This window comes from Elephas maximus, chromosome 2 (genome assembly GCF_024166365.1).
Source record: "Elephas maximus indicus isolate mEleMax1 chromosome 2, mEleMax1 primary haplotype, whole genome shotgun sequence".
NCBI lineage: Eukaryota > Metazoa > Chordata > Mammalia > Proboscidea > Elephantidae > Elephas > Elephas maximus.
The window spans coordinates 164,975,847-165,000,398 of record NC_064820.1 but is presented as its reverse complement, the minus strand read 5'-3'; the positions used below and the strand labels follow the sequence as shown (position 1 = coordinate 165,000,398).

The following is a 24,552-nucleotide window of genomic DNA, read 5'->3' as shown; positions in this document are numbered from 1 at the left end:
ACCGACAACTGCCTTAGGAAGGGCCAACACAGGAGCTGGGCAATGAAGGATTTATTCATTTGATAAAAATTTATTAAGCCCTGACAAAGTGCCAGGCACTTTGGGAATACAATAATGAACAACGTGGACATGTCCCCATGCCCACGGAGTTTACAGTCTTGGGGGGAAAGAGAGGCACTAATCAAATAACCATATGCATGGAGGGTGCATCAGGGTGTAATCAGGGTGTAATGAGCAGGGCTGGAAGGTCGGGGTCCACACCAGGCTTGCTTGTGCCTGAAACCATTTCACGCATGTAGTAGGACCTCTGGAAACCCTGGTGGCGTAGTGGTTAAGTGCTACGGCTGCTAACCAAGAGGTCAGCAGTTTGAATCCACCAGGCACTCCTTGGAAACTCTATCGGGTAGTTCTACTCTGTCCTATAGGGTCGCTATGAGTCGGAATCGACTCGATGGCAGTGGGTTTGGTTTTTGGCTTTTTAGTAGGACCTCCACAGTGGCTTGCTGGTGGGTCTAGGCCAGTCTCTGAGCAGGCTGGGGGCCTGAGCAGTCTAGGTGGGGATTGGTCTCTGGAGCATGTAGCATCTCAACCCCTCTCTCTGACCTCAAAGCACTTTATGGAAGGTGGCCCCCTACGAGGGAGGGAGTAGCACAGTGTAGGTACCTTCCCTACTGGAGGAAATGGAGGTCCCTGGGTGGAGCCAGAACTAGAGCCCGGTCCTCTAACTCCTAGTCCGGTGCTCTTGCCACTGTGCCTGCTGCCCTCATTCTCTGAATCCTCACAGGGTTAGCTGAGGGGTATGGTGTAGTAGTGAAGGGTTTGGGTTCCTATATTAGAGTCTTCACCCATGCCGTTCTGCCTGTGTGACCTTTGGCAATTTACTCAACCTCTCGGAGCTTCATTTTCCTTACCTGTAAAATGGGTTAGTAATACTTTTCATACAGGTTAAAAGAGTCTCAGGAAAAGTCCAAACTCCTTACCATGGCCCACAAGGTGGCCCCCGCCCACCTCCTCTAAGCTGCTACTCTTTAGCCCTTCTGATTCTCCTGCACATGAAGCCTTTCCCACTTCATGGCTTTGCACTTAACTGTCTCCTCTGGCAGGAATGCTCGCCCCTGCTCTTCGATCTTCCTGTGGTTGCCTCTTTCCCATCTTTCCACTACTAGCTGAAAGTCTCCTCCTCAGAGACGTCTTCTCTGACCACCAGCCTTTAGGCTCTTTTCTCATCCCCAGGTTCATGGCCTTCTGTGCACTTGTCATGAGTGACCACTGTTTATGTGTTTATTGCTAAGGAAAGTCTTCCTCTCTAGGCTGTAAAGTCCACTGATGAACACAGTGCCTGACACACAGGGAGAGCTCAATAAACACTTCTAGAATGAGTGACAAAGTCTACCATGAGGACTACATGAGATGGTGCTCATGGAACACTAGCACAGCATTTGGTACACAGTAAGTTGTTGAATTGTGGTGTTGGCAAAGAATACTGAACGTACCATGACGGCCAAAAGAATGAACAAATCTGTCTTGGAAGAAGTACAGCCAGAATGTTCCTTAGAAACAAGGGTGACAAGACTTCATCTCACCTAGTTTGGACATGTTATCAGGAGGGATCAGTCCCTGGAGAAGGACATCATGCTTGGTAAAGTAGGGGGTCAGCGAAAAAGAGGAAGACCCTCAGTGAGATGGTTTGACACGGAGGCTGCAACAATGGTCTCAAACACAGCAACAATTGTGAGGATGGTGCAGGACTGGGCAATGTTTCCTTCTGTCATACACAGGGTCGCTAAGAGTGAGAACCAGCTTGATGGCACCTAACAAATTGTTGTTTGAAAGTAGTGGTGGTTCAGCTTCTATGCAGGAGACCTGATTCGATTCCTGGCCAATGTGTCTCATGCGCAGCCACTACCTGTCTGTCAGTGGAGGTCTGCATGTTGCTATGCTGAACAGTTATCAGCACGGTTTCCAGGCTAAGACTAACTAGGAAGAAAGGCCTGGCTATCTACTTCCAAAAAACAGCCAACGAAAACTCTGTAGATCACAACAGTTCAATCCACAATCGATTATGGGGATGGCACAGGACTGGGCAATGTTTTACTCCATTGTGCCTGGTGTCGCTGTGAATTGGGGGACAACTCAATGGCAGCTAACAATAAGAACAATGTTATTGTTATTATAACATTGCCAGGTAGACATGGGGAGCTACGGCTTTTACCCCCAATCTTCACAGGGCAGAAATTTCAAGAAAAGAGTAATGAATCTCCATGTACCCATCACCTATCAGCTTCAACACGGTTGATCTTATTTCATCTATTACCTTCCATGCCTGCTCCCCGCCCCCCCCCCCACATACATGCATGCACACAAGTGCACACGGAGCTTGCTTTACTCTGAAGCAAATCCCAGGCAGTATATTATTCCACATAAGTGGCCTTCTGAAAGGAAATATCAACCATCGTGTGTGCCTAAGGCCTGGGTATAGGGGGACGTAGGGTCACGAGAGGCTCTGCGTCTTTTTAATAGACCTCTGGTTGCATCTGAAAACTGGAGATAATGGTACTTCTCACTGAGAGTTGTTGAGAGAATTAGATGCATTAATACGTACAAGGTCCTGGCACAGAGCAGATGCTCAGTAAATGTGAGTCATTCCAATTATGGTGTCGTCATGGTTATAAAGTCTGGCTCAGGAGGCAGGCAGACTGGGATGAATCCAATGCAGCTACTGACAAGGCAAATGACTTAACTTCACCAAGCCTCTGTTCTCCCCCATTTTATATTCCCCTGTGCAATGGGGGAAGTGATCACCTGCCTCACAGGGTTGTGATGATGATTCAATGATCCAATACAGGGAATAGAGGACTTAGACCCCAGCTTGGCATGCAGGGGGGCTCAGCTCTGACTAGAAGGCATAGACACCACAGTTCTTCTGAGCCCTCACTTTATAGAGGCTTGGCAAGGGCGCAAAAGCTGCCCAAGATCACAAAGAATCAGGCGCAGATCCAGGACAAGACCCAGGATCCAAAGAGGTTTGGCGGGTGAGGGGACTTCTTTGCATGAGCAGATGGTGGAGGACATACCTGGAAGAGCTCAGAGTCATCGGGGCTGTACTGGCTGGGTTCTGTCTCGGAGTTCTCTGGGCACCATTGCAGCTCCCCGAAGCAGGTGGCCGAGTCGAAGTCACTGGCATCCAGCTGGGAGAGGTCGAGCTCTGGAAAGTCGGCGCAGAGTTGCTCTTCCCCAGACCCTCCACCCTGAGGAGACAGGAAGGAAGAAAGCAGGTCGGAGCTGAGCATAGCTAGACCCAACAGGGACCCCTCAATTACAATGCTATGAGCAGGGATTCTCAGCTGCCCTTGGCCAAGGTCTGATTTTGCAGCTCAACCAAGAAATGTAAAGGCCTGCCCTGCCCCTCTTCCCTTTAGTCATGCTGCAATTGTTGAGTCTACCAAGTTCTAGGAGCTAAGCCAGGCCCTGGTAATACAAATCCTGCTATTACTTTCTCTCTCTTCCTCTGCACTCCTATACATCTCTCAAAGCCCTGCCATATGGTACTTCTTTTCTCTCACCAGAACTCTTTTGTTGAAAAGTCTACTAGAGGCTGTACACAGAGCTACTATTTTACATAATTGCCTCCACCTAAAAGGGTGTTTCTTGAAGGCAACAATCCCTCTACGTTAATAATCAAACAACAACAACTAAAAAAAAAAAAGGCAATAATAACTGCTGACATTATTGAGCAATTAGTATGCTCTGGAGAAGCACTGGCCCATGTTCTCAGGAATTTCCCAGGAATGTTCACTGAAGTGCCATCTGTAATGGCTACAATGTGGAGGACCACTGATCAGTGAGGCTATGGGTAAATAAAACTACATCTTAGTTGAAGTCCAGGATATCACAGAATACTGTGGCACTCTTGAAAAGAATGAGCCGGATCTCTATGTTCTCCAAGACATGCTCAATGAAAAACCAACTTGTAGAATATCAGCATGTAGAACCTTACCCGACACGTGTAAAGACGCTGAAACAAAATCAAAACTACACATTTCTCTATGTACAATAATACGTATGCAAATGCACAGGAAAAGGTCTGGAAGGTTATACATCCACCTGACAGTGGTGATAAAGTGAGGGGGTGGGCCAGGTGGAAGGGAGTCCTAGGGCAATCTGGTAATAGTATTATCTGATTCAGTGGTTCTCAAAGTGAGGTCCCAGGACCAGCAGCATCACTGGAGAACTTGTCAGAAATGCAAATTCTCAGGCCCCACCTCAGACCTACTGACTCAGAGGTGACCACTGTCTCACTCTGAACTCCCAAGTTTAACAGCCACCAACAGAAGCGTTGCCCAGCAGATCTTCAGAGGTAGTCTGGGTTCGGAAGATGACACAGAGACAGAACACTGTAGTAATAAAGGTTAGCCCTGGGCTCTGGCAGACCTGAATTATATATAATCCTCACTCACCAGCTGTGAGACCTTGGGCAAGTTTCTTCACCTCTCTGAGGCTCAAATGTCTCATCTGTGAAATGGGAACAACAATCTTGGCCTTGTATGATCACTGTGAAGATTACATAAAAGGGTAGGTAATGGGATAGCCTGGCTTAGTTAGTACTCAATAAGTGTCAGCTAATGGTAACAAACAACAATGAACAACTGTGCTTCATGAGAGAAAAACCAAAAACACCAAACCTGTTGCCATCGAGTCAATTCTGACTCATAGCGACCCTACAGGACAGAGTAGAACTGCCCCATGGGGTTTCCAAGAAGCAGCTCACGGATTTGAACTGTTGACCTTAGAGGGGAGGAAACAAGGGCTTCCAACCTGTTCATTCAGGTTCAAAACCCCTGCTGAGAATTCGCATTTCTAACAAATTCCCAGGCAATGCTAACGCTGCTGGTTAGGGACCAATTCTGAGAACCACTAGTAGAGCAGTGGGTCTCAAAATTTATTATACATAAGAAGCACCAGACGATCTTGTTAAAATGTAGATTCAGATTCAGTATATCTGGGGTGGAAATGCAAATTCTCAGCAGGAGCTCTGACCTGAAGGAACCACTTTGAAGCCCTGGTGAAAACTGCCTTAGAGAACAAAAAAAAAAAAAAAGGCTTATGTGACACAAAAGAAATAGATTTTTGCCCAGGCCTTTTCCTTAATTGTTCCCACTTACTAGGCCTCATAAATTATGAATAAATGTATATTATTAGCTCAACTTGACACAGGAAAAAGGCTTTTATCCAAATTTGGGTCAAATGTCTTAATTGGCGTTTTGCAGGAATCCTGCATGCAGCATTTCTCTCAGTGGCCGGTCCCCACTCCCAGGCTAGGCCCGGTCTCTGTCCCCAAGGATAGTCCTCTACTACCCCTGCTCACAGTTACCTGCCCTCCATCTGCCCAGAGACACTGAGCACCAGGTACTCTGATGAGGCACTGTGCTGGGTGCAGGCATGACACAGACAAAACCTCTGCCCTCTTGGAGCTAACACATGGAGGGGCAACACCACATTAAACAAATCACCACGCAGATAAATTATGTGATTCTAAATTGTGACTGAAGCATTGATGGTTCAGTGCAAATTCTTGCCTTCCATGCAGGGGACCTGGGTTCGATTCCTGGCCAATGCACGTCATGCACAGCTACGACCCATTTGTCAATGGAGGCCTGGATATGTTGCTATGACGTTGAGCAGGCTTCAGTGGAGCTTCTGGACTAAGACAGACCAGGAAGAAAGGCCTGGTGATTTACTTCTGAAAATTGGCAACGAAAGCCCTATGAATCACAACAGTCCTAATGGCAGCCGATCATGGGGATGGGCATAGGACCAGGCAGTGTTTCATCCCATTGTGCATGGGGCTGCCATGAGTCAGGCAGAAGATTTCCATAAACACACTTCTGAACCTGGTTGGGGAGTCTGCAGGTGAGAGAGACGCGGGCACTGCCATAAGCTCTGGGTCTCCAAGGTAACCCCATCCCCTAACCAAGCCCCTGACTGTTATCTCTCTCTCTCAGACCCACATGCCCAATACCCTATTGCTCACCACCACTACTCACCTGCCACCACCCCAAGGAACACTCAGGTGGATTCTCTCAGCTGTCTCTTGGGAGCTTTTTTCGCCTTCCTGTCCAATCAGACTGTGGGGATACAGCTGTTTTTGCCTGTTCTAAATGGACAATTGGTTTGTTAATAGTTTTTGGTGATTATGAGTAAGTCTACGCTACTCATGTGTAAGTCTTTGTGTAGACACATGCTTTGGTCCCTGGGTGGTACAAATGGTTTACACTCAACTACTAACCTAAAGGTTGGTGGTTAGAACCCACCCAGGAGCACCACGGAAGAAAGGTCTGGCAATCTGCTTCCATAAAGATTACACCCAAGAAAATCCTATGGGGTTGCCATGGGTTGGAATCACCTCCACAGCAATGGATTTTGGGTTTTGTTGTTGCTGTTGTTGTTGGATAAATACCTAGGAGCAGAATTCCTAGGTCATCTAATAAGTGTGTGTGTAAGTTTATATAAAGTACAAAATTGCTCTCCAAAGTGGATGTGCCATTTTATACCACTCCCATCAGCCATATGAGTTTCGCTCGCTCCATGTCCTCACCAACACTTGGCATTGTCAGTCATTTTAATTTTAGCCTTTCTAGTGAGCACATTCAAGCACATTACTATGAGCCAGGCACAGTGATAGGTGCTGATATACAGTCCCTTCCTCTGTGATTTGACATCATAGTGGGGGAAGCAAACCAACAAGTAAGAAAATGCATTAGTCTTTCATTACACATTGTGTTGATGCTATGAAGGAAACACACCAGCTGGCATGGATTGAATTGTGTCCCCCCCTCAAAATATGTATCAATGTGGCTAGTCTATGATTCCCAGTATTGTGAGATTGTCCACCATTATGTCATCTGATGTGATTTTCCTGTGTGTTGTAAATCTTCTACGATGTCGATGAGATGGGATTATGGGCAGTTGGTTAATGAGGCAGGACTCAATCTACCAGATTGGGTTGTGTCTTGAGCCAGTCTCCTTTGAGATATAAAAGAGAGAAGTGAGCAGAGAGACATGGGGACCTCATATCACCCAGCAAGAAGCACCGGGAGCATAGCTTGTCCTTTGGACCCAGGGTCCTGTGCTGAGAAGCTCCTTGACCAGGGGAAGATTGATAACAAGGGACTTCCCCCAGAGCCCACAGAGACAGACTTTCCCTGTAGCTGGTGCCCTGAATTTGGACTTCTAGCCTCCCAGACTGTGAGAGAATAAATTTCGCTTTGGTAAAGCTACCCACTTGTGGTATTTCTTTTATAGCAGCATTAGATAACCAAGACACCAGCGCACTGGTAGAGAACAACAAAGGGGACCTATCTTAAAAGGGGGTGTCAAGAAAGGCTTCCTGGAGGAGCTAACACCCAAGTCGAGACCCAAAGGAGGAAAAGTCAGGTGAGCAAAGAGGCGGGGAAGAGCGTTCTAGGCAGAGGGACCCGCGAAGGCCAAGACCCAATCCTAGAACATTCAAGGCACCCACCAGAGGTCAGTGAGGCTGCAGTTTGGGGAGTGCCGGGGTGGGATCAGATAACATCAGAGGGGTAAGTGGAAGCTAGATCAGGTAGGGATTCCAAAGGGTTTGGATTTTACTCCAAGTGTGATGGGGTAGGAGCACAGAAGCAGGGAGATGAAGTTAGGCAGTTGTAGCCACCCAGGAGAGGGGCGATGGCAGGGCTGGGGACATCTGCTCTGATACCACCAGGGTCCTGAGGAGTGGCGGGGTGGGGGGCCCAAAAGCAGAGACACAGGGTGCTGGGCAGCTGGGGCCTCCCTGGCCTGCAAGGTCCCTGGTGATCAGCTCTCTGGGAGCTCTTCCCACATGTTCCTGAGCCATTACTCGTGCTCTGAGCCACCTCTGTAGGACTTGCTTCTTGGGGCTTAGAAATAACGTTTAAATCAGAGTCTCAGAGTCCCAGGCTACCCAGGACCCAGCAGCCCTGAGAGGTCACCCAGATGAGTCACTGTGGGCAATTTGGGGGTAAAAGGACCCTTCAAGAACCAGAGATATGCCTATGGACACTTGCCCCCAAAATGCATGTGTGCACAGGAAATTCGTACTTTATTTCTAGGCCTTCCTAGACCCAGCTTAAGAACTCCCGATCTAGTGGGTCTACCTCCTTTACTTTATAGGTGTGGAAGCTGAGGCCCAAGGACAGTAGTGGATTTGTCCAGGGTCATCTAGTGAGTGTCCTGCCCACAAAACCATGCCACCTCCTTTACTAAACACCCATAAAATGGCCATGACTATTACGCTTATTGATTACCTATAGCAGCCTGACATACTCAAAGCGTATCCAAGACATAAAAATAAAGAAACCTCGGCCTCATGGCCTTGTCAATTAGGCCTAAGACCATTCTCTTGCTAAAAACCATTAGGCAGTGCATTAATACTCATTTCTCTGGCTGTCTCCATATTTAGACAGGCTTTTGAGGGAGTGTTGCAGGTGACCCAGTTCTCTTTGAGAGGTCCGAATTGAGGCCTTCTTGTTCTGTACCAGCCTCCTTCCTTAGGCCCCACCAATGGAGCCAGGAAGTCACACCACAGAACTAATAGCCACCACTTACTGAGCACTTACTATATGCCAGGGACCATGCTAAGTGCCTTATATGCATCCTCTCATTAGATTCTTGTAGCCCATGGGTGGTACAAACAGTTAACACGCTTGGCTACTAGCCAAAAGGTTGGGTCTTTGAGTTCACCCAGAGGCACCTTGGAAGAAAGGCCTGGAGATCTATTTCCAAAAGGAAATCAGCCATTGAAAACCCTATGGAACAGACTTCTACATGTGGGGTTGCGGTGAGTCAGAGTCGACTTGACGGCAATTAAAAAAAAAGAACTAGATTCCTAAAACAACCCTGCGGACTAGGCAGTACTGTCTCCATGTTAGCAACCAGGAAACGCAACTTGACTGAGTCACTTGCACAGAGTCCCAGAAAGGTGGAGCTGGATTCAAACCCAAGTCTCACTCTCTCCCTACAAAACCTTTGCTCTTAACCTTCATCCATCATTCTGCTTCTTAAAGTGGGAAGGAACACCCAAGACCGCTTATTCCGGTCATCTCACTTAAAGATGGAGACATGGAGCTCAGACAAGGGCTGGGAAAGGCCCAAGTTACATGGGAAGTTGGTGGCTGAACAAGGACAGGGGTGAGGCTGAACATGCTGCGCCGTGCACCTGGCTGCGTGTGGACAGGCCTCCTCCAGGCCCTCGCCACACATCTGCTCACATCCCACCACCAGCCCACCCTCTGTTGCCCTGCCTATGGCACCCACTCCCCTAGCACCAGCACACACAGCCCTTCTCTGCAAGGCTGTGGCTGTCCACAGCCAGGGAGATAAATGTCTCTGGCAGTGGATTAATGGGGTTTCGTCCAGACTCACCTAAGTGGCTTCATTGGAAGCCTGTGTATCTGGTTGGAAATCGATTCTCTGCTTAAGAAAGAATGCATCTTCAGGAAAAATTGGTGGCTCCACTTTCCTGGGTACAATCAGCAAATCACCTAGCTTAATGCCTGGCCCAGGGCAGATTCTCAGAGTTACTGAGTGGATGGAAGTGGAGGGGGTGGGGGCATGATGGGATAGAGCTTGGACTCTGGGCCCGTCCAGTAGTTGCTATGTGTTCTTCAGTGGGTCACCTTCCCTCCTGGTTCTCATATGTCCCTCTGTAACAGAGAACACAAAACTAGACAGACTTTATGGGGCTTTCCTGTTCATGCATTTGGTAAAATTCTGTACTTACATAGTTTCTGAGATGCTGTGTTTGCGTCGACTTTGGGGAAAGATTAGGTAGAATTTGGGATATTCTGAAGACGTGAAAGATTGAATTAATGAATGAATCTACTGAGAGGGAGACAAAGGTGCAGAGAGGACTGTCTTGAAATGGGAAGAGGCCTGGATGAGGGGGACAGAAGGGTTAGGCCCTGGTTTTGCCACTAACACTAATCCTTTGGGGTAAGGATGTAACTTTTGGAGCCTCAGTTTTATTAAAAAAATGGGGATAATAAAAGGACCCTAACTCACGGTGTTCTTGTAAGGATAAAGTAACATAAGTTGGGTGCCTCGCACATGTCAGGCTCATGAATGGTGGTCAAGGGTATAGCACTTCATGGTTCCCAAGGGATATTCCCTACTAGTTTCATTGGCACCTTTCCGAGATGCAGGAGGTAGTCAGTGATTAGTGCCCCCATTAGACTGATGGGAAAACTAAGGCTGTAAGAATCCTTGGGTGGTGCAAATAGTTAATGTGCCTGGGTGTTAGCAAAAAGATTCAAGTCCATCCAGAGGTACCTCGGAATAAGGGCTTCGTCATGTACTTCGAAAAAATTAGCCACTGAAAATTGTTTGGAGCACAGTTCTACTCTGACATACGTGGGCCACTATAGCTAAGAGTCAACACAACAGCAACTGTTTTTTGGGAAGGCCAAAGCTTCTGAGCTTGGCTTCTGACCCATAATCTCAGTCCTAAACACGCGGGGTCTTCCAAGCCTGTTTTCCCTCAACCTTGACCAGCCACTCGATCCCAGTGCTATCATGGCTCCTGGTTTCTGTTGTTAGAAACATCGTGTCCTGCCAACCCAGCCACACTCTCTCTCTCCGGGCCTGCCTGGGATGATGGAGGGTCAGGGCCACCACCCAGGCCAGACTTTCCTCCTGCCACCGCCACCTTGAGCACCTAAATACTGCCCTACCCCAGCTTGGCACCTCCTCCTCTCAGAAGAAGTTGTACTTGACAGTCTGAAACAAAAGTTTTCCCTTTTAAACTGCTGTCAGGAATGCCCAGACCTGCCACGAGATCTGCTCGGATGGCAGGTACATGGAACTAAGGTTGGTCATAATTACCTTCCCTCCTCTCTAACCATGGCAGAGGCCACCGCTCTACTTCCTGATGAGCCTCAAGTCTTCTCAACATGGAGCATAATTTAAGCAGCTGCTACGAATCACTCAGAACCCCCGGTCTACACTTATGCTTCTACATCTCCACTTGCCTTCTAGGCAGGAAGTGAGGTAAGTACACATGAGGTTCCCACAAAGTCATTTCATTTTACAGATGTTTTGTTCTCTTCTCATCCTACATCTGTTACTTGGCTTGCCTCTCACTCATGCCTCTTCCTTTGGGGATCTTCCCTTGGGGATGCCACTCCTCTCCTACACCCAGGTGGTCCAGGACCCCAGAGGGGAGCACAGCCTGGCCAATTAACTTGCTTCATCCGGGAGCCACAACAACTGGTCAACTGGTTCAGGGTGGGTCGGCGTGAACACCAAGAATTTGCTGGATGGGGGCGCTCCGCCGGTCAAATTTAACTCTGGAGAGGCCGGTGGCCATCATTCTCTCCACTTAGGAAAAGCCTGCCTGCAAATGAAGCCAGCTCAGGAAATGCAGAGCCAAGCAATGGAGAGAGATGGATTCCCGATAAAATAATTTAAACACTTAGATCCAGCTGTGCCTGAAGCTGGTCTATTCTGCACTCTGCAGTTTGTGAGCTAATAAATTCCCTTTCTAGATTATGTGCCAGTTGGAGTTTCTGTCACCTATCAGTGGGAAATGTCCTGACTAATTCATCTCTCTAACATTAAAAAAAAAAAAAAAAAAAAAATCCCATCTTCCCAATCTTTTCCAAATTAGTATAAAACTCCTAAGGAGGCTTCTAGGAGAATAGTAGGAAGAATAACTGCTCTTAGTCCCCATAGAAACACTTGTAGCCTCATCTGAAATAAGACTGAGAAGCCACAAACACAAAGCTAAGCTGCAGAAAAAGTAGAAATGAAGAGAGATACCTCTACACCAATGTTTATCACAGCAGCACTCTTCATAGTAGTAAAAAGGCGGCAACAGCCTAATGTCCCTCAACAGAAGAATGGATACACCAAATACAGTACGGACATACAATGGAATATTACTCAGCCATAAAGAGAAATCAAGTCCTGATACATGCTACCACATGGGTGGACCTTGAAAATATGCTGAGTGAAACAAGTCAGTCAAAAAAGGACAAATACTGTATGATCTCACTTATATGAAATATCCAGAACCGGCAAATACATAGAGACAAAAAGTTATTAGTCGTTACCAGAGGTGGGAGGTAGGAGAAAGGGGAAAAGTATCACTTAGGGGACACTAAGTTTCTGTTAAAGAAAAAGAAACCCCGTTGCCATGGAGTCGATTCCAATTCATGGTGAAGAGAGAGTAGAACTGCCCCATAGGGTATCGAAGGAGCGGCTGATGGACTCGAATTGCTGACCTTTTGGTTAGCAGTGAAGCTCTTAACCACGGCGCCACCAGGGCTCTGAGTTTCTGTTAAAGGTACTGGAAAAATTTGGAAATGGGTAGTGGCAATGATTGTATAGCATGATGAATGTAATTAATGTCACTGAATCGTACATGTAAAAAACACTGAAACGGCAAATGTTTTGTTATATATATTTTTATCACAATTAAAAAATAATTAATAAGTAGACAAAGTGGAGGGGCTTTGGGCCCAGTGAAAGATCAGCCTAAAATTACAGAACACCACTGAAAAGTTCTCTCACTAAAACACTCAAGGCCGAACACCTCACCCTGGCATTCAAGGCCCTATCTATGTGGAAACATCTGGCCCTGGGCTTGCAGAGCACAATCTCAGTGATGTTCAGACCTTCAGAGCTGGGCCCCAAGCCCCAGCCAAGCAGTTGCCTGGTCAGGGCTTAGTATACGGTGACCCAACAGAAGGTCACCAGGTCTGGCAAGAGTGGGTTCTCTAGCCCAGAGAGCAAGACAAAGTCTGGTGCCCGGTCCAGGCTACAAGGCCTGGCCTGACCCAGTCAACTGGGAAGGAGTTACCAGTGACCTTGGGAAGGAAGCTTTGCGTGGTAGCCAATAGGATGAAGGAGGCTAGCGTTCCTGGCGCTGCAATGCTCTAAATCGGTCCTGGGACATCTACCTCAGAAAGTGAGAGAGAACTCGACTCGTAATTTGTTGAACTTCTTGTCATTTGGGGGAGGGGGGAAGAGGTAGGAGGGTTTCTGTTACTTGCAGGGTCCCTTGGCGGTGCAAATGGTTTGTGCTCAACTACTAACATTTAGGTTGGCAGTTTAAACCCACCCAGCAGTGGCACGGAAGAAAAGCCTGGAGATCTGTTTCTGTAAAGCTTACAGCCAAGAAAACCCTACGGAGCAGTTCTACTCTGTCACATGGTGTCGCCATGAGTCAGAATCGACTCAACAGCAATGGGTCTTGTTTTGTTTTTTGTTACTTGCAGACAAATCTAATCCTAACCAGGCCCTCTCAAGCCTTTGGCACAAAAGAAGCTCCCTTAGCCCACCAGCCAGGTTAATGAGACCTCTCCACCTCCTCCCATCACGATGCCCAATGCCCAAGGCGGCACCACAGCACCCTAGCTGGTCTGCTCTGCCCTGAGTTGTCCGCAGGTTCTGGCCCTCCCAACTCAGTTGTCTACCAGGAGTCAGTTGTATTTTCTCCCAAACCTGCTTGTTCCTATGATTACAAAATTAAATGGCCCATAAACCGATAAACTATGAGAACAAAAGAAGAAATATAGAGAAAAACTAAGTTGAATGCTGTGGAAGGATTCGATAAAGTCAAGTTGACTTAAAAAAAAAAAAAACCTGCTGTCAAATTATGTGTGGGTGAGACAACGGTGAAAGACAAGAAATTCGCAAGAATCTAGAAGGATATGCACTCAGGTTGCTTGACAAGACTCTAAGGTTTTTTTTTTCTTCTTTCTCCTAGCCCTGTGGAGGATGGTGGCTAGTAGATTCATGTCGGAGTTTTTATGAGTTTTTTTAAAATTGTACTTTAGATGAAGGTTTACAGAGCAAATTAGTTTAAGAGCCTAAGTTCTTGATTCAATTTAATAAATCCTCAAACTGGAAATTGGAGTCCTGGTACTATGGGTGTTGTGGTCTATGCAGAAAAAACTACTTGGAATTTCAACCACAGTACCAGAAACAAATAGTCCTATAGCAAAAATGAATGCATATGTCATATGTCTTCATTAAGAAATAACATTGTTATATATTGTTTTATGGTTTTGTATTTTAATCGGCTTTTTTCAAGGAACAGCCTCCCCTTCACCCGCTCACCCCCAGCTCATCAGAGTGGCCGTGGTGGTTCAGTGGTGGAATTTTTGCCTTCCATGCGTACAATGCTGTCAGGAAGGAAGGATCAGTCCCTGGAGAAGGACACCCTGCTTCAGGAAGACCCTCAGTGAGATAGATTGACACAGTGACTGCAACAATGGGCTCAAGCATAACAATGATTGTGAGCAAGGCACAGGACTGGGCAGTGTTTCATTCTGAGTGAGGTACGTAGGGTCGCTATGCGTCAGAACCGACTCGACAGCACTCAACAACAACAACAACGTGGGAGACCTCGGTTAGATTCCCAGCCAATGCAGCCCACGTGAAGCCACCTCCCGTGAAGGCTTACATATGTTGCTATGATGCTGAATCGGTCTCAGCAGAGCTTCTAGAATAAGACGGACTAGAAAGAAAGGCCTGGCAATCTACTTTTAAAAATCAGCCAATGAAAACTCTATGGATCACGATAGTCTGATCCCATTGTGCATGGGGTCACTAACAACAACAAACAACACTTATACTTGGATTCCAGCCTCCATAGCACTGGAAATAATGCCTTACAATAAACCTGTTGCCACTGCGTCGATTCTGACTCATAGCGACCCTACGGGACGGAAGAGAACTGCCTCATAGGGTTTCCAAGGAGCAGCTGAGGATTCAAACTGCCGACCTTTTCGTTAGTAGCCTGAGCACTTAACCACTGCGCCACCAGGGCCCCATGCCTTACAATAGACGGTTGTAAAGCAGAACCAGAGGTTTGGGCACTAGAAGCATCTTTATAAACACTTTTTGAGGCTAATCCCATATTTTACAGATGAGGAAATTGAGGCTCAGAGAGAGGGAACAAGGAGTTATCCAAGATCCAGCAGCCCAGTTCTTGGCAGAGCCAGGACACAAGCTGGGATCTCCGCCGTCCCTTTCCAAAATGACAGGCTACTTCCTCAACAGCTGTGGCCCATACACCAAAAATTTTAGTTAGATCTTTCCCTCTTTAAAAGGCAAGGGGAAGACAGAGCTGAGAGTCTCCTGGGGCAGGTATTATCGCCCTTACTAACCTCCTTTCCCCCTCTCTGTGGCCTTCAAGCAGCCCCTTATCCATGGAGATCTGTGAAGTCTCTTGTTGCTTGCTCGATGAGATGACTTGGGGTGGGGCAACTCTTGGCTGTCCTGGTTCCTAGAGCCCAAACTCCTCTCCCCTGGCACCTAGGCCTCAGAGGGTGCCATCATCTATACCCTCCTCCCCTCATCTGCAGCAGCAGGGACCCTGGCATCTGTCAGGAGCTGGTCTTGGCAGGTACCCGGCTGCCTGACATCCAGGAAGACTGTCTTTTTTTTTTTGTAAACAATAAAAGGTTGAAGTATCTTCTGTGACAGGAGAGCAAGGTATTTCAGAGGCAGCAATACACCCATTATGTTTGCCTGCAATTGCAGTCAATTTTATGCACTTGAATTCAAGGCCCTCTTGAATCCAAATGAAAGCAGCAGTGAAATCTCTTTGCAAACTGCAAAGTGATGTACAGGTATACGTTTTTAAGATTCGCTGAGACAGACCTGGCCCTGGCTCTTAACTTGCCACTTCCAGGGAGTCAGCCTGTTCACATCTCCAGAGACCAGCCTCCCTCATGGAGCTGCAGTGTAGCTTGAGTTTCCACCTCAGGGCCTCTGTGCTGGCAGCTCCCTCTGCTTAGAATGCCTTCTTTCTCCTCATCGACTCATGACTGGTTGGTTCCTTCTTACCATCCCCACCTCAGATTAAATATCACTCCTCAGGTAAATACTCTCTGGTGTTTTACCCATTATTAAATTTGTCTACTTGCTTATTGTTGCCAAACCAAAGGGAGCCCTGGTGATGCAACAGTTAAGCACTCGGCTGCTAACTGAAAGGTTGGTGGTTTGAGCCCACCAGTGGCTGCTTGAGAGAAAGAACTGGCGATATGCTCATGTAAAGATAACCACCTAGAAAACCCTATGGGGCAGTTTTACTGTGTCACATGGGGTTGCTATGAGTCCAAGTTGACTCAATGACGCCTAATAACAACAATGTTGTTGCCACCCCCAACTAGTAGCTCCATAAATAGGGCCTGTGTTTCTTATTTCCTGCTCTATCCCCAGTGACTAGCATGACACCTGGCACATAATAGGTGCTCAATAAAGATGTGTTCAATAACTTGGAAAAGGAGGGTGAGAATGGCTGCACAACTTGAAGAATGTAATCAACACCACTGAACTGCACATGAAGAAATTGTTGAATTGGTATATGTTCTGCTGTGTATATTCTCAACAACAACAACAACAACAAAATGTGTTCAATAAATAAGGTAATAAATGTGGAAGTACCTTATAAACTGTAAAGGGCAGTGCACACAAGCAAGAGAACACAACATGTGAATTTTTTCCACACAGTCTCAAAGACAAGGCCGACTGGCTAGCAATCTCAGTTACCAGATAATGATTTCTAGTTTTATCAAACTCTGCGGAGGCAAAACCACTGAGAGCTCATTTTCTTTCCTGGTTCCAGGCCCCTCTGCGAGGTCAAGAATGAAGATATATGATCACAAAAACCACCTGACATCAACACTCACCATTTCATCACATCAGTTCTACCGAGAACAACATTTTATCAGTCACTGAAGGGCAGGCACAAAAATAGACTGCGGGGATCAAATGCCACCCTCAGCTGCTCTCTTGACACTCAGAGGAGTGGTTGAAAGGCCTTGGTATATGAGGACCTCCAGGCCTGGGGCTCCGGGGGTCCTTGGGAGGAGGGCAGCCATCTGTCCCCAGCACTGCACAGACGGGTAGGTGAAGTCAGGGCCCTGACTAGGGGGGAGACAACAGGGCTACTCTACACAGGTACCAAAAAATTCAGTAATCAAGATAAATCATATTTTACTGTGCTATTTAAAATATATATAAAATTAATGCAAGAACACCCATGATGAATAAAATATCAAAATTAAAAAATAAAGACAAGATCAGTAGTCCTGATTTTTCCTTTTTCCTCAGGACCCTGCATGGCTTTGCACACGGCACTGTTACTGAGCCTGGAGCCCTGGTGGCACAGTGGTTAAAAGCTCAGCGGCTACCCAAAAGGTTTGAATCCACCAGCCACTCCCAGGTTTGAAACCCTATGGGGCGGTTCTACTTCGTCCTGTAGGGTTGCTGTGAGTCAGAATCGACTCGATGGCAATGAGGATGGGGGTACTGAGTCTGCCTTTATTTAAAATTTTGATATTTTGTTCAGCATGAATTTTTCGCATTTTTTTTTAAACATTGCATTAAAATACAATTTATCTTGGTTACTGAGTGTTTTGACAAACTCCCCCGCCACACACACACCTAAATTTTGCACCTGAGGCAAGTGCTCCCTTGTCTCACCTGAGTCCCAGCCCTGAGTGGAGAAGAAATGGTGGAAGAGTTACTGTATGTGAAGGTAACTAGAATGAGATCAGGTCATGTTCTGGGTCATGTCACTCTGTGGGGCCGCAGTTTCCACATCTCTATAATGGGGCTGTTAACCTTCCTGTTGATGTGGAACTGTCCCAGCCCTGGCCACTGAGATATTTTGGATGGGAAAGCGTTTGTCCCTGTGCAAGGCAATGTTATGAAATTTGTCTTAAAGGCAGTGAATACCCCAACATTATGGTGGGGGGTATTCCATTTTTAGGTGAGTTGCAAAAAACTTGTTTTATTTATAGTGAAAGGGGTTTGTTAAATGAATAGCTTTTGCTTAAAAAATGAGAGAGACCAGAGTGGACCCCTGGTTCTCCCTGTAACCAGGGCCTCCTTTTGAAGCCCACTCACATTTGGCTGTCTTTCCTGAATGGGAAGGGGGCCAGAGCGGTACAGCCAGCCCTAGGAAAGGGGCCCATCCCACACCGCTGACAGGGCGACCACCATAGCCATTCCAATCAAGTTGGGGCAATGTGAACAGGCAGGTGCTTTCCCTCCTTGCCACATTTTGTGGGTTTTCTAAAACCTGAATACGCTGAGGGGTGGGGGCACTGGCATGTGTCGCCACCCTCATGGGTAGGTGGCTTAAAAACACCCTGCACACTCCATCTGGAGGTGTTCTCTGGGATCCTATGGTGTCCAGGTTCTTTGGTTCTGTTTATGTGTCTCCTGCCCTGGCTGGTGGGAAGGACTGAGGGGGCTGGGCCAGGACTCAGCTGAGAAGCCCTTTTGCAGGTTCCACTGTTATAAATAACCCTGCGGGCACAAAGAGGGTCCTGGCAGGAGAGTGAAGGTCAAGCAGCCCCTTTGTGGCATATAAGGAAATGTCATGCTCCACGAGCCAGCGAGGTGCCAGCTCACATCTTCAGCCCAGCACTGCCCAAGGTAGATCATGGCCTTGCTGCTGTGCCAGGGAGTCCATGGGGGGCAGCACCCCCACCCAGGACAGGCAGCCCTAGGTGGCAGGCTCCTGGGGGTTCTGAGAAGGGAGGGGAATGTTGGGTGGGTAGGGGGCTGTGGGTAGCTGAGGATCCCCTCTTCCCAGCAGGCTGGTGGGGAGGGGCTGCAGTCAGCTACCTAAAAACCCAGGCCAGGGCTCAGCCACCAACACACCAGCCTTAGCTTGTCAGCCAACACACGGCCTGACCAAGGGAGAGATGACTCAGCAATGCTCAACTGCCCCTGCTGCTGCACAGTGTGGGAGCCGGGAGTGGCCTGACAGCCCATCTGGTCCTGTGGTTCCCATGCTGGGCTCCCTGGGGAACCCCCTTCCTGATCTCTGCCCCCCCAGCCCCACCAGGGAGGGCCCTGGGCTTTGAAGCGGGAGGAATTACGTGAGAGTTAATAAGGCTATCCATTTTTATTAACCAAAAACCATATAGCGGCAACTCATCACACTCCTATTTAACTGAGTGAATTCAACAGTATGTGCTTGGACAAAAACCAGATAAATAAAAAGCTAAATTTCTATTTCTTTCTTACATATTAGAAATACAGTGACATTGTATTTTACATATGAACTCTCTATTTTTATACACACGTACACTATCCATACACACTATTTCACAGGCAATTTAAGGGCTTTTCAAGATTAACTTGACTCCATTCAAATGACCATAGACCTAAACCCCAGAGTAAGAAGCCTCTCCCAAAGTATGTGGTGTCCACTACTCAGACCTTCTTGGTGGCATGCGAGAACCCAGCAAGGTGGGTATTCCCTTATTTTACAGATGAAGAAGTTGAGGCTCAGGGAGGTAACATGACTTTACTGAACTAGAATTTGAATACAGGCCTAAGCCTGAAACTATTTTCTGCTACACTCTGTGCGGAAAAGTTCTCTTCTTTACTCTCTGCCCGTTTATCTATGAGACTTTGAAATAATGGGGAGGGAAAAAGTTCTGAACACACTGTTAGTACCTTTCAGAGTCTTCACCGGTTCCGGAAGCCCAATTAACGAATCACTAGTCCACACCCATGGTGGAGAAGGGCAAGACTTAAAGGATGGCAGGGGCACCTCCACTATCACCAAGGAACTGAAGGCAGAGCTGAGACTAGGGTTGGTCCTTATTCTCCTGCTTAAAACCCTTCCCTGACTTCTCACTGCCCTCAGCACAAATCCAGAGTCCTCGCCAGGCCTGGGCAGCGGGCCCCTGCCTCCCCTCCCACCACCTCCTGTGCTCTCCCCGCACTGCAGACACAGGAACATCTTTCTTCTCACGGAACAAACCCTCCTGGCTTGGGCTCTCCACCTGGGCCACTTCTCCAGCTCCTGGGCCACCACCCCAGCACTGCAGTAGTCACGGCACTGCGGTCGCAGTGAGAGGCCTTCCCGGCCACTCCACCCATGCATCACTGTGGAGGACACTGCTGTGTTTTAGCCACAGCATAAATCATATGTCTCCCCTCTGGAATATAAGCAGCAGGAGAGCAGGGGCCTGGGCTTGTCCTGTTGAGTCCCACGCCCTCAAAAGTGCCTGGCACAGAGCAGGTGCTCATGTCACCTTTGTGTGTGGGGGGGGGTGGGGTGGGGGGGGAGGCAGAGGCATCTCTTTCCCACTATTCTGATGCCCTGTAAGAAACCACCAAGTTTTCCCCACACTCACCCCCCTTTACGGGGTGGGGGTGGGGGGTGGTTTCCTTCCGTGTCCTTTTATTCCCTCATGGAAACTCCTGCTTTTCATTTTCCAGTGGGTCAGATGATGAGAAACCCAGACCCACGGACTCCCAGATAAAGCTGGTGGGAAACAGATTCTTTTTGGCCCCAGCAGGCCCTCCCCAGTCATATGATCAGTGAGAGCCAGAGGAGAAGGGCAGCCAAGTAGGCCTGTTACCAGGCCTGTTTACCAGACCCCTCAACCCCGAGGCATGGGCTTGCCTTCAGCCACAGGTAAACCACCTCATGGGGAAGTGTGTCCAATGGATCACACATTTCCATTCCCTTTTTTCAAATCATAGGGATGGTCCCTGAGAGCTATAATGCTATAGGCTCTCCTGCCAAGGCCAGTCTCTGTCTTATGCACTAATGGTGTATACCAGGCCCTGAACTATGAAAGGGAACCAATCAGACAGGACTTGATTATCACCCCAGTCTGATGGGAAATGGGCAGGAATGAAGTTCTCAAATACACAGCAGTGAGATCTTTAGGGGAGTGCAGTCCCCGCCAATAAAAGCACACCAGTGTGTAAGTGCCACCTGAACCCACTTCCCTGCAGGGTAGTCTACCCCACCATACTAGGAATGGGGACTTGGAGACTCATGAAAATTCTTTATCCTATAAACTAGACATTGTCTGAGTTGATCTTCACAACATGGCAGGGGTTAAGCCGTTTTTCAGATGAAGAAGCTGAGGTTCAGAGAGGGGAAGTTATTTTCCCCAAGTTGCACAGCAACTTAAAGAAAGAACCAGGACTAGAGCCTTAAGGTCTCTGATTCCTTGTTGAACCTTCCTTCCCAGATTCAAGTAATAATAGAGAGCACTGGATTGGGAGTCACAACTCTGAATTCTCCGTGTTATTGGCATGGGAACTTGGATGAGTCCCTTTACTTCTCTGAGCCTCAGTTTCCCCATATTCTAACACTTGCCATCTTTGGATACCATGGTCAGTCAGCTGGGGACCTAGGACATGTAGGGTCAGCATATAACATCCTGGACAAGGCGGGAAAGCCTCAAGTGCCCCTTCAGCAATCTTACCAAGGGGAAAGTGGTAGAGGAGGTGAGCTTTGAGGATGGGACATCATGGTGGTGTGTGCCTGCACTGGCATCACGGAGGGCACGTGGGAGACCTGCCAGCTCCTCACTACTCACAGTGTGGTCCATGAACCAGCAGATCAGTCTCACGTGGAGCTTGTTGGACATGCACACCTCAAGCCGAACTCCAGACCTCCCGAGTCAGAATCTGCATCCTAAGAAGATCCCCAGGTGATTCATACGCATGGTCAAATTTGGGACGCAAGAATTTTAAAATCAGGTGTTGGACATTAGCATGTGACCTTGGGCTCCACACTTAAATCTCATGAGCCTTAGTTTCCCCATCTGTAGACATAATGAGGTGTACACCACCCAAGATGGCTGTGAGGGTTACATACACTCGCGTATACCAAGAGCCAAGCCCGGCACCCGGCAGGTGACAGCTCCCTAAATCACCAGTTTCTTTTTCTTCTGAAAAGCAAGAAGGAAGAAGGCCTCTGTTTCCATTCCAGATCCTGCCTGCACATCTGGGAGGCGAGGGAAAGACCCCCATGGGGCAGCAACAGATGGGGATAGGGTGGGAGCAGAGAGAAAGGAAGAGAAGAGAGGAAATAAAGAAGCAAAAGAAAAACAAGCATTGGAATCCCCAGGAGGCAGGCGACATGTGAAACCCAGAGACAGCCATTTCGGCTCACATCCTAATGGAGAGAATCATGTGCTGCCTGAAGCCAGCAGGCCAGGAGGGACAGAGGAATGAGGGCCCCATGGTGTGTCACCTCAGGCCAAGTGTGACAATGCCTTTCCAGCACAGCTCTGAACCGGTTCCTTGTGGCCAGGGTGGACATGACACTGAGGGTCACCGGAGCAACCAGGCAGAAGCTGGGATTGTGGGCCAGGCCCTGAAGGATGGTCAAACTTGCCTGGAGGACACTGAACAAGGCAACTGTCACCCAGAGGAACTGGACAGTCAGGGGCTGAGCTGCGTGAACTTGCCGAGTGATTTAACCTCTTTGAGCCTCAGGAAAATGGGGGTAATAATAGTCCCAACCACCCCTTAAAGGCCCTTACGAGGAATAAATGAGAAGTGCTTTGTGTAGTGTCTAGTGCATAGTAAGTACTCAAAAGACAATGACCATGATTGTGATTGTTACACAGGAATCCTGAAGCAACTGCTGGAACAGCTGCAGCTTCTCTGGGCTGCTGGTCCTGCCTGCACCGTCTTCATCATCCTGTCACTGGGTTAACCATTCAAGCTCTGAGATGGACGCATCCACACTACCATCAACTTGTACCTTAATGGCAGTCATGACCTCCTGCCTGCACCCTAGCCCTCTCCAGTCTGCTGGACACAGCATCTACAGCCATCTTCTCAAGGTGCAAATCAGACCCTACTGGCCCCATTTAATATTCTGGCTGACTCCCATTACTCTCAGATAAAGACCAAAATCTGTCCTGTGGCCTGTAAGGCCCTGCATAGTCTAGCTCCTGCCTATGTCTCCAGTCTCACTTTATAGCATTAACCCATTAACCCACCCCATCCCACCTCTCAGCCCTGTTGGTCTTTGTCATGGATTGAATTGTGTCCCCCCAAAATACGTGTCAACTCGGTTAGGCCATGTGTGGCTGTCTTCCATTTTGTGATTTTCCTATGTGTTATAAATCATAATCTCTACCTGTGGTTAAAAGGATTAGGGTGGGAATGTAACACCCTTGCTCAGGCCACATCCCTGATCCAACGTAAAAGGGAGTTTGCCTGGGGTGTGGCCTGCACCACCTTTTGTCTTACAAGAGATAAAAGGAAAGGGAAGCAAGCAGAAAGTGGGGACCTCATACCACCAAGAAAGCAGCGCTGGGAGCAGAGTACATCCTTTGGACCCAAGGTTCCCATGCTGAGATGCTCCCAGACCAAGGGAAGACTGATGACAAGGACCTTCCTCCAGAGCCGACAAAGAAAGTCTTCCCCTGGAGCCAGTGCCCTGAATTCGGACTTCTAGCCTACTAGACTGTGAGAGAATAAATTTCTCTTTGTTAAGGCCATCCACTTGTGGTATTTCTGTTATAGTAGCGCTAGATGACTAAGACAGTCTTCCTTCTGCCTTTGGCCCTCTTGGACCTTCACATGAGCTCTTCCCTCTGCCTGGAACACCCTTAGATGCTTTGCCTGGTTATCTTCTATACATTCCCCACTCTTTACTTCCTTGGGGAAGTTTCACTGAGCCCTGCAGACCACATGAAAAAAAAAAAAAATGAAGACCCCCATTATTCCCTCTCACAGCCTTGGCTGGTCCCGAGCCTTCCAGAACATATCACAGTTGGTAATTAAACAGTTGTTTGCATGGGTATTTTATTAATGCTCAGCACTGTATCCCCAAGGCTTGGCACACAGTAAGTGCTCAATAAATACTCAAGGAGTGAATGAATGACCCCATCCCCGGGATGCCTCACTCACTTTGTCCTACAAGGCCATGCCCCTGCCGCCTCCCCTTCATCCTCTCGGCCTGACTCCTCCACACATGGGGCAAGCCCCTGAAGCTGACTGGTCCTCAGCCGACATCCATGACCTGCAGGCGTGACGCCAGAGATCCAAACGTTTCTAGATCTGATTTTCTTGAAAGCAGCTTTGGGCCACGGCCAGGGGAGGCGTTGCGCCGCCATCCTTGGCGGCAAACGCTGATGAAGCTGTCTGGACCAGCTGAGCCGAGATCAGGACATGCCAAGATTTAAAAGCATCCGGAACCCATTTATTTATTGTTGTTCTTGCACTTCCAGGCTATTTTGAGCCTCTGATCGATCGGTTGCCCCTCTTCCCTCCAAATATCATTCCTGAAACACCCAGCATGCACCTGGCCCTACCTGTCACACAAGGGCCCCCAGCCACCCAACCACAGCAGCAAAAACAGGGTGGCTGTTCTCGTTTACCTGGTGCCTCTCTGAGCAAAAGTGCTTTCGCTAAAAGTAATCAGTGGTCCCAAAGGGTATTATTAGCTCCATTAAAGAGATGTGGAAACTGAAACTTTGCGTAAAAAAACTTGCCGTGGGTCACATAGGTAGAATTGGGATTTGACCCCAGATCTTCTGAATCCAAAGGCCAGGCTCCTAACCATTAAGCGATACTGCCTCCACTCATTCTCAAGCCAAAATTGCCCATATATACTGTGAGTTTTCTTATCTGAGCTCTTGCTGACACCTTTTCAGCCACTGCAATGACCACAAATGTTCTCAGACCACTGGTCAAGAACTCTCCCCCTCCATGTGGCCTGTTATAGGAAGATTGCCAAGATGGACTAGCAAGTGA

At 48.0% G+C, this 24,552-nt stretch overlaps 1 protein-coding gene across 2 annotated transcripts in view; it reads right to left on the bottom strand.

Moving 5' to 3' along the window:
* Nucleotides 1-24,552, bottom strand: part of PPARGC1B (PPARG coactivator 1 beta) — a 127,716-nt gene that overhangs the window by 35,126 nt on the left and 68,038 nt on the right. For both annotated transcript variants that reach the window (XM_049874049.1, XM_049874050.1), the window contains exon 2: nt 3,075-3,248. In XM_049874049.1, coding sequence (XP_049730006.1) covers nt 3,075-3,248 — 174 coding nt within the window. The remainder of the gene's footprint in view (nt 1-3,074; nt 3,249-24,552) is intronic.